Source organism: Petaurus breviceps, unplaced genomic scaffold, assembly GCF_028583685.1.
Source record: "Petaurus breviceps papuanus isolate PSGF00001 unplaced genomic scaffold, PetGlider_PUasm1.0 90740, whole genome shotgun sequence".
Lineage (NCBI taxonomy): Eukaryota > Metazoa > Chordata > Mammalia > Diprotodontia > Petauridae > Petaurus > Petaurus breviceps.
The window spans coordinates 2,232,265-2,243,031 of NW_027187330.1; the positions used below are offsets into that span (position 1 = coordinate 2,232,265).

At 44.2% G+C, this 10,767-nt stretch overlaps 1 protein-coding gene across 1 annotated transcript in view; it reads left to right on the plus strand.

Moving 5' to 3' along the window:
- The first annotated feature begins 4,711 nt into the window (after window positions 1–4,711).
- Window positions 4,712–10,767, plus strand: part of PGAM1 (phosphoglycerate mutase 1) — a 7,387-nt gene continuing 1,331 nt past the window's right edge. Inside the window, 3 exon segments of the mRNA XM_069067142.1 lie at window positions 4,712–5,018; window positions 8,239–8,513; window positions 9,613–9,836. Coding sequence (XP_068923243.1) covers window positions 4,880–5,018; window positions 8,239–8,513; window positions 9,613–9,836 — 638 coding nt within the window. The 5' untranslated portion in view covers window positions 4,712–4,879.

Genomic DNA, 10,767 nt, shown 5'->3' on the forward strand with positions numbered 1-10,767 from the left:
GTTTGTATAACCAGAATTTAGGGGGAAGGAGCCAAGCTGCAAAGTAAGCTCATTGTTACTCTCCTCTTGATAAGTGGAAGTGCCTTTCATTCTGCTCCTCTATCCACTTATACCTATCATACATATAGAGAGATAGGATTCTGACCCAATCCACTTTTGGACATAGAAGAGTGGAGAGCTCACTTGACATGGCAATCCTGGATCTTCTTGCTGCTTCCCTATCAAGATGTTGGTGAAGACACAGCCCTTCATAAACTCTTCACAAAGTTGAAATTTATGGTCTCCATGGGAAGCAGGTCCCAGATAAGAGATCTATCCATGCCACATGCAGGGCAGCCCAACCACATATATTATTAAGTAGTTACTAAGTACGAGTGACTATGAAAGGAACTGGGGATACAATGACAAAAATAAAACATTCTTTGCCATCATTCCAATTTCCCTCTTTCTCTGGAGGGCATCATTATCTTTCCATTCAGGTTAATGATGGTAGCAGGTGTTCCCCTGTGGGTAACCAAGGAGCCAGAATTTCCCATAGTAGGAAAAAGAATTTTGAGATGCTGGGAAGGAATGAGATCTGTGCATGAGTATACAGATCCAGGGTTCCCTTTGCCTTGTGTTACCCTCGAAAGACTTCCTCCTGTCCTACTTGGCAGGTGGGGCACAGGCAGTGAGTAGCTGTTGTGCTAGGGCTGAGTTGTAAAGATTTAAGATATGCTACCATGCTGGGAATGGGGGTGGGGAGGGGACCAATTGCAATTAGATTAAGGCTCCTTACTCATGAGTGAGGAGAATAAAACGGAATTTGGGAGTAAGGATTTCAAAAGGAGGTGGCACCCTCCTAGAGGACTTTAGGGTGTGTATGTTCTACAGTGAAGGTTAATTATGGATTTCTTATTTTCAACAATTTGGGGCAATTTTCCAAATCATCTAGCTAAATCCCGAATCTTGCCAGCATCATCAATCTGCTCAGTACCCTGGGGTGAGGGAGTCAATTAGCATTTGCATGCAGAGTACCTTCTGGTCGACATAGGGGATACTGAGAGCTTTTGGGAAGCCAGCAACCCAACACTTAGCACAATATTTGGCACAAAGAACGTGCTTAATGAATGCTTTTTCATTAATTCGTTTATGTTGCATTTCCTGTCAGTCAATAAACATTTATTCACCACAAGGTGAACTAAGCATTGTGGACACAAAGAAAGGTAAAAGACAATCCCTGCATAACTAATAGGTGTGACAACATGCAGATAGTCATGTACAAACAAAATATAGACAAGATAAATTGGAAAAAACCAACAGAGAGAAGGCATTAGAATTAACAGTGATGTGGAAAAACTTCAAAAGAAGAAGATGGGATTTTAGTTGGGACTTGAAAAAAGCTAAGGAAGCTAGGAGGCAGAGAGAAATGAGGAGGGAAAGCATTCAAAGTAAGGACAGCCAATAAAAACTGTTGGGAGTTGGGAGATGGAAGGTCATGAGTCAACCGCATGGAGGTCAGTGTCATCAGATTTCAGAGTACTTGGGTAGGGGCTGTTAAACCCTTTATATCAGAAGTTCCTAAACTTATTTGGCCTATAAACCCCTTGAAAAAAAAATTAATCTCAGCACCCCCCTGGAAATCTACTTTCTTTAACCCTTTAACAGTTTTTTTTTAAATTTGCATCATTTTAAAAAAATGAAAGATGCATCTCAAACTTATAATTTATTGTCAATTTGTGTTTTTTTCTGCATTGAAACTTTGATGATACAATATTGCTTCATATAACTGTATAGTATCATATTGTAAACAAGTCATTATACACACACATTTCTGCCAATGCATGCTGGACTTCCCCACAGTGAGCCACACACTCCCCTGTCAACACTTGCTTGTTATGACCTGTCATCAGACTTGACCACTAATGGGTTAAAACTTGTATTTTGTGTATTTATTTGGAAAATAATGTAATCACTATGACTTTAACTCTATCACATAATGGATGAAACATGTATGAACGGTTTTTCAAAATTTTCTTCTCTTCTTTCCTTCTTTCTATTGTGCCCTTATTTTTATTCAATGTCCCCTATTTCCACCCCCCCCATAGTTCCAGTGCCCTCCAGGGGCTGTATTGCCCACTTTGAGAAGCTCTGAATTTTTATATAAATGGCACATTGTCTTTATGTAAGCTTAAGGAAGGCAGACCATAAGCCCTTTGGGCTGCTCACACAGAAGGGCCGCTTTTGCAGTGTCCCCCAAGGGTCATGTAGCATATACACAAAATACTACTTGCAGCATTGTTCATCTAGGATATTTTTATTTTCAGGAGCAGGGTGATTTGTGGGAGGGAGAATAGGCTCACCTCACTAATACACATAGGAGTCACAGTTGGGGGAGGGGGCAGTGCTCACCCTGGGATTTTCTTTTAAATGTTTCCAAGTTTTGAGCTGAATTTTATTTGTCCATACACAGATGTCATTACTTTGTGGTGTCTCACATTATTTTTTTCTGAGGAAACTTTCAGGCCTCCTAGGTTCTCCATAGGAATGAAATAATGGGGCAGAAACAATCACTATACAACCTAGCAGTTAGTCAGTCAGCAAGCATTTATTAAGTGCCTACTATGTACTAGGCACTGTTCTAAGCACAGAGCATACAAACAAAGGCAAAAAACAATCTTTGCTCTCAAGGAGCTCACAGTCTAATGGAGGAGACAACATTTATGTTATAAATGGGGTAGTCTCAGGAGAAAGGCAGTAAGATCAAAGAGGCCTGGGCAAGGCTTCTTGTAGAAGATGGGGCATTAGCTGAGATTTGAAGGAAGCCAGAGAAGTCAGGAGGTGGAGATAAAGAAGAGAGAAGTCTAAATGTGGTAGATGGGGAGGCTGGATAGATATGTCTGGAATCTTGCCTATTCCTCTCCAAGGGATACTTTGATTCCTCCCTAGAGGGGAGCAGAAGGAGCCTTGAGGCTGGTCATGCTGTTCTTTGAAAAATACAGTTACAAGACTGGAATTTTATCTTTCTCCCCACCTCCACTTCCCTCCTCTCCTCCATATATCATTGTACTAGGACAATAATTTTAGGTTTAAGTTTCTTTCCTGGTTGCTGTTTTTTAAAGGAGAAAGGGATGCACCAAGCTTACACCTGTAACTTGATTCCTATCAAATGCTATTACATAAAAGACCATCACACATAGTGGATAGGTTGTAAACTCATTTATCCAAGCAGAAATCAGAGAAGATATACAGGTTAGAACATATCAGAAAACATAGAGTAAATGAAGTATCCTACTGGCAGTAAGATATCTATTTAAAGAAGCAGTAATCTCTCCCAGGAGAAATTCCCTTAAGTCTTTCTCTTCTAAAAAACACTTTGATAACTCTATTTTAATATAATTGGAGAACAATACTGTTTAAATGGAAGAGCTTGAAACCAGCTTGGAAGTATGAGCTGGAGCCAGATGGTGGAGATCTTGGAATGCCAGGTTGGGAAATTTCTATTACTTGCCGAGAACAAATCCCAGGAAGAAAAACTTGCCCCAAATTACTGTGTTAGAATAAAATAGCATGCATGTGGAATGTAGTTGTTCATGGATGATTTAGAGAGCCTAGATCAGGGGTGGGCAACCTTTGTTCTCCAGGTCACTTGCAGCCTTTCCACTGAACCCAAGTTTTACAGAACAAATCCATTTATTAAGGGGATTTGTTCTGTGAAGCTTGGATTCAGTCAAAGGGCTGCACTTGAGGCCCTAGAGAGCCATATTGGCCTTGAGGCTGCAGGTTCCCCACCACTGACCTAGAAGATTAGGGTCTTCACTGTAGAAACAAGTTTTGTTTCTTGCCTAATAGCTGAAATTCATATGTAGGTTTCATCTGGACTTTATAATAAACTTTATTGCTGCTGTTCAGTCTTGTTTGACTCTTCATGTCCCGAGCTGGGGTTTTCTTGAAAGAGATACTGGAGTGGTTTGCCATTTCCTTCTCCAGGTCATTTGACAGATGAGGAAACTGAGGCTATTGGGGTTAAGTGACTTGCCCAGGGTCACACAGCTAGTGTCTGAGGTTGGATTTGAACTCAGCACTCTATCCAGGGGCACCACCTGGTACTTAGAGGTATGATTATCCCCATTTTATTAAGAAGGAAATAGACTCCAGAGAGGCTAAGCACCTTGCCTGAGGTCACACAGCTAGCGTGTGTGTGTGTGTGTGTGTGTGTGTGTGTGCGCGCGCGCGCGCCTAGCATTCCATCCCAGGTCCTCCGGGCTCACTCCACCACGCTTCAGGGGTCACCTAGTCCTACTCTCTCATTTTACAAGTGAGGACACTGAGGCCCGGGGAGAAGGGACTTGCCCAAGGTCATAAGCACGAAGCAGCTTACAAGTTAAAGGGAGTTAAAAGGCCCGCCCAGTGGACACAAGGGAGGTGGGCGGGGAGGAGACCCAGTTGGAGGAGGGGTCTAAAAGAAGAGCTGACCACGAGGTGCTGGACTCTCCCCGGAATTCTGGGAACTGAAGGTCCCCTTGTCCTTCTCGAGCATACGTGCGCTCCGTGACCCAGCTCCTCGCACATGCGCACTGACGCCACCAGAAGGTTTCCTCTGCAGGCACAGGAGTTGGCACCCGCTGGCTAGGAGGGGGCGCATGCGCAGACCTGCCGGATCACAGACTTGAGAAGAGAGAGCGGAAAGATTTAGGGAAGAGCGAGCGCACGTCCCGGAGGCCCGGGGCGAAAAGAGCCTCTGTGCGCCGGCGCGGAGGCGGGGCGAGGGCGGGGCGGAGCTCGGATTGAGGAGCCGGCTGGCCGCGAGCTCCGCCTGAATCTCAGTGCGTGCTCGCCTGTCTGCCTGTCTCCTCGAAACTCACTGCCCCGACCTACTGCCCTGAGCTTCTGCCCCGCCATGGCCGCCTACAAGCTGGTGCTGATTCGGCATGGAGAGAGCGCCTGGAACCTGGAGAACCGCTTCAGCGGCTGGTATGACGCGGACCTGAGCCCCGCCGGGCACGAGGAGGCCAAGCGCGGCGGCCAAGCGCTGCGAGGTACCGGGCAGGGCCGCGGGAGGGCTCGGGAGGCGCCCTGGGGGGAGGGGAGGCACGGAGGGGCTGGATACCCCTCCACCTCTATCTAGACCCCCTAGGGCCCGGTTGCCTACCCCGCCCTTCCCCCACCCCCCCATCCCTCTCCTTTATCCTCGGCTCTCCTCCGTCCCGGGCCTCAGCCGAGGATAAGGGGGGTTCATTTTGCAGATGGAGAAATGGAGGAGCCCGAGCCCCCATCATTCCCCGCTCCATCCCAGGGCCTCTCTTGCTTTATGCTTGGGCTATTTCATTCTAACGGGGCAAACCTAAAGGCCCCACCCCCACCCTCTCCTAATAACCCCTGGGTTTCTCGTTATAGATGAGGAAATGAGGGGGTCCTCCATTTCCCATTGTCTCCGTCTCCCACTATATTCCCCCCCCCCATTCCCATCCCACTTTCATTCAGGGGCCTCTATTATGAATTATTTCGTCTTAATAGACGAGAAAACTGACCCCCCCCCCAGCACCCCATCCCACTTCTGTCTTATGGTTCCCCAGGGTATTAAAGAGCTGCATTTCTTTTTCAGGGGAAACTGGAATCCTCTCATCTCCACCTCCTTCCCAGGGCTTCCCTTATGTGATGGGCTGTTTCATTACACGAGGGAACTGAACTTCCCCATTATCTCTATTTCTGCCTCTCCATCTCTCCCTCCCCCCTCCCATGGGATAAGGGCTGTTTCATTTTATAGCTGGGGATGAGGAAAACTGAAACCCACATCTCCCTACCCCATCCCTGAGTTCTCCTCCTGGTTCTCCTTACAGGTGGGGAAACTGAGGTAACAGACTCTGAAGTGGAGGAGGTGCTGGTTTTTCAACCCCAGAGCAGAGCCCTTTATTTTGGGATCTGGTTTTAGGAGCCCCTTCCAGGTCCCCAGAGGTAGAGATCCTGGGAGCCATCACCTTCAGGTGGTGGGCACACTTAAAGAGAGCCTTGGAAAGAGGAGAGAGATACTAGACCTCTGACCCAAGGAGGTTCTGGTTAGTCACAGAGCCATGTGATAACTCTGTGATCTAGTCCAGTCTATTTTACTGGTGAGGAAAGAGACCCAGAGAAAGGTGGTAGAAGTGCCCAAGGTCATACAGCCATCTTATGGAGAGAAGTGGGACTAGAACCCAGGTCCAGTGTACTGTAATCACCACTTCTCAGTACAGGCTTTTTGTTGAGAAGTAGTACTAGGTCAGGGAAGGTGACCCAGGCTGTCATCACCATCAGGTTGCAGCCTGACTCCCATTATCTGGGGGAAGAAGGGGTGGGTGTTAGGAAGAAGCCTTTGTCAAGGACTGTGGGCAAAAGTAGATGTGACCAGAAGACTGCCCTTTGTGACTGTGGAATACTAACATATTCTTATGGCTCGGGAATCCAGAGAGTAATTTGACAAGCATTTATTAAGTAACTACTGTGTGCCATGTCCTGTGCAAGGGAGACAAAGAAAGTCAGAAAGTAACTGTTCTCAAAGAGCTCATAGTTTAATGGAATTAATTCCTGGGCAAGACTGCTTGTGTGGGCCTGTGTGCATCCAGTGGTGTTTGTTCTTATGTCATGGTCTCTTCCCTGTCTTCTTCTAAGAAGAGTACCCTTCGAAAGGGTTATTGGCACATGAAGGAGATGTATTTGGAGCAGTCATTTGGCTCCTTGCTCTCTCCCTTCTTGTCTTCACAGCAGCCCTTTTGAAAGGAACTAGAGCTCTGGAAAATCTGGGAAATAATCCTGCTTTTGAACTGGGCAGTGTACATGCATTAGGATGGGTCTAATGTGACCTTCACATCATTCAGTAAATGGGAGAGGCCTGAGAATTTGCTATGGCTGTGAGAAATCCGAGGTACTGGTGAGGTTGGCACCATTTTCTTTAGCTCTAGCAGAGAGAACAGGACTGCTATGATTCACCTTGTATGCCTTACACCAAATGGAACAGATTGCCACTTCCCTCATTTTAATACTGAGGGTGAGGCCAGTGAGAGCTGCAGGTCCCACCCAGAATGCAAAATTTTCTTTCACCCAAACAGCCAAGTTACCGTAGGCAGGTAGGGGATGGGATAAATGAAAAAAGTCTAGCTTTTTGTTCTTTAAATCTACTCCCCACCTCACTTTGGCTCCATTTTTGTGTCGTGGCGGATTTGTTGGGGGAAGGAAAATGGCTTTGTGTAGATTTTTTTTCACAGTACCTAGGAGTAACTCTTGGATACATCTCTTTGCTTCTTGATGAGTATTAGTTACCCTAGCTTTCATCTTGAGGTTTTCTGTTCCTACTGAAAATAACTGGGTAAAACAAACCAGTAGCTTTTGATTATGAAATACTGAGTCATTTTAAGAATTTGAATTAAGTTACTAACCAGTGACTTGTCTGCTGTTTTGTGGTAGAAAGAAGGTTGAAGGTGTGGAATTGGAAAAGAACTTGCCCCAAATTACATTTACATGTCACTATTTCACTGGAAGAGGTTCAGTGGTGACTCATTTTCTACTTTATCTCTGGTTTTCATTGGTTCTACCCTCAGCTAAATCACTGGCAGGAAATTATGTTTCATACATATTTATTACTAACCTCAGTGTGAAGCAACATCCAGGAGTATACTATATATTTCTTAAAGTCTTTTGCAACTTTGCAGAGGGAAATATTGTTTCTCCTTCCTTTTGTCTACTGCAAGATTGGATTAGCAAGACTGGTTAGCAACCACCCAGTGAAGGCATTTATTTTATTTAGGAAGAGGAGGAAGTGAAAAATGCTAGTAAAAAATGAATTGTATTGGGAAAAGAATGAGGGAGAGTGGCTTCACAAAGTTGACAATAACTCACTTATTTGGCACTTTCCAGTTCAAAAAGTACTTTAAAATATTCAAATTATGTAGGATAAAGCAAAGTATCATTATTTTACACGTGAGAACAGATAAGGGACATGCCTGTAATTACATAGCTAGTAATTGTCAGAGCTCCTAAGTACATTACCCTTTCAACATAACTGACAACTGTTGGGATTTTGGTCAGAGGGAGGAGTTGTCATGTGTAATATCAATTGATTAAATATTTACTGTGTACATAGCCTTCTACCCTTTGCAGTAAGTGTTGGGAGTAGGGAAGGCTTTAAGCATTTATGAGTAGTTCAGGAATACAGTGATCTCTGGGATGAAAACTTGTGGGTTTTAAGGGTACTCTTTCTGATCAGCTTATCACTTGGGACTCTTCCAGATGCTGGCTATGAATTTGATATCTGCTTCACCTCTGTCCAGAAGAGAGCAATTCGTACCCTTTGGACAGTACTAGATGCCATTGACCAGATGTGGTTGCCTGTAGTGAGGACTTGGCGCCTCAATGAGCGGCACTATGGAGGTCTGACAGGCCTCAACAAAGCGGAGACAGCTGCTAAGCATGGTGAGGCCCAGGTGAAGATCTGGCGGCGATCCTATGACATCCCACCACCTCCAATGGAGCCTGACCACCCCTTCTACAGCAACATCAGCAAGGTAGGGGCTGACTCAGTTTTGCTTCACTACAGATCAGATGCTTAGATAATTTGTTAGATTTAGTGATTTCTGTTTTGTCAGTTTAGCTGAGCCATATTCACAGATAACTTGAAAAATCCAGACATTCTTTTTCATATTGGTCTGTACAAATGAAAAATGGTTCTTTGAGAAATTTCCCCTTGCAGTGGTGTATTAACATTTATGCTCCACTTCTTGCTCTTAGAAGTGACCAAGACGGTCAAAACTCTGGCCAGCTTGGATTACTCTTTAACTGGACTTGGCCTTTTTTTTGTCAGCTATGACTATTTACATCCCTTTGAGAACTTGCATTATGAGAAGTGACAACTCCTGGTTCTTATTCTGTCATTTCCTCCAATTTCAAACACATCTTTTGTTACATTGGGACCAGGCACCAGCCTTAATTGAGGGGGTTATATTCTAGTTTACTTCATTTTGTGGGGATTTCCTCTGTCAAAAGGATGTACTCTGTAAATAATATGGATATTTCTTTTCACAGAGCTTATCAGATGAAATAATTTCCAGCAGCATTTTTAAGTGGTGCTTTTTTAGCTCTCAGAAGCTGTTTATATCAGTAATGAAATCTCAGGAGAATTTATATCTCTCTCCCCAACAGTCTGGAATTTAATATAGTACTTTCAGAAACTTTCTACAGAAAGCCAGATGCCTTTATGCATGTTGGCACCAAAGAAGTACTTTAAAGAGACTAGAAGAGAATTGTGGGGTCAGGCTAAGAACCTAGAAGGAATGGATTGGTTGGGTTCTTTTTAGGAATTACAAAGACTCCCTTTGCCTGCTTCAAGTTTTAAATGTGCATATTTTGGAATCTGGGGTAGAGAGAAGAGTTATGCACTAGAGTAGAGAAGTACAAAAATGGACTCTTTTTTGGCTTTACTTCACTGCCCTTACCATTGAGTCTCTGCTCTTAAATACTTAACTGACATTCAGAAGTCAGGTATTAGAATGTCACCAGTGACAGTTCGCTCTTTTGGGTTAAGGAGTATTCTTGGAGTCAATAGAATTCATATGGTACTATAGAGTTCTTTGACCTTTTTGGTGAGAAATTAACATATGTCTCCAGGACCGTCGTTATGCAGATCTGACTGAGGATCAGCTGCCTTCCTGTGAGAGCCTGAAAGACACCATTGCCCGGGCTCTACCCTTCTGGAATGAGGAAATTGTCCCCCAGATCAAGGAAGGAAAACGTGTTCTCATTGCAGCTCATGGCAATAGTCTCCGAGGGATTGTCAAGCATCTTGAGGGTATGTAGATTTGCTATATTGGGACTACAACTCTGGGTTCAGGTTGGAGGGGGTGAGATAGAACTTTGTTAAGGAGGGACTTGGCAAACACAAGGACCAGTATATGAGGACCTAAGTTAAGTGAAACATCTAAAGGAAGAATGACTTAGGTTAATAGAGATGAATCCTAGTTTAAAAATTTTTTAAAGTCAAAAGAACTTTCAGAACAAGGAAGGACTGCATCTGCTGTGGAGGACTGAATTTAAATCCCAGCTGTTACCTTGGACAAATCACTTTAGTTCTCTGGGTCTTGGGTTCTTTATTTGTAAAATGAGAGGATTCAGTTGAAAAAGTTTTTGTTTGGTCACTGTGTTTGTGACAAAATTTTTATACCAATTCCTCACTCTCCTTCATCCCATATAAACAGCCAGTTTCCACATGTTACTCTTTCTACTTCTGCAGCATCTCACACATCTGACCCCGTTTCTATACTCCCTATTACAGCCACCACCTTGGTCCGGGTCCTTATGATCTCTTACCTAGACTGTTGCAATGACCTAATATATCTCCCCAAATAAACTCCCTCCCCCTCTAATCTGTCCTCTACATACTTGCCAGGGTGGTTTTCCTTAAGCCTGGGTCTGACCATGTTACTTCAAACTCCAGTGGCTTCCTGCTGCCTCTGGGATCAAATATCAACTCTTGTTTTTGCCTTTTAAAGACCCAAATAGATTGGCTCCAACCTTATTTTATATTCCGGCCCTTCCTGTATTCTACAGCCTCTTCTTCATCCTTGGCACTCAGTCTGCTCTCTTTGTACTGGCCATCTTCCATTCCTGGGATATTCTTTCTTGTCTTCACTTCTGGCTTCTGGAGGCCTTTCCTCACCTTCTCATGGCTAGTGCCTTTCCTCTGAGTTTATCTTTCATTTACCTTGTTTTTCTTATATGTACAGTTGTTTGCTTGTTGGTGTTCTCTTTATAATGTTCTCCCTG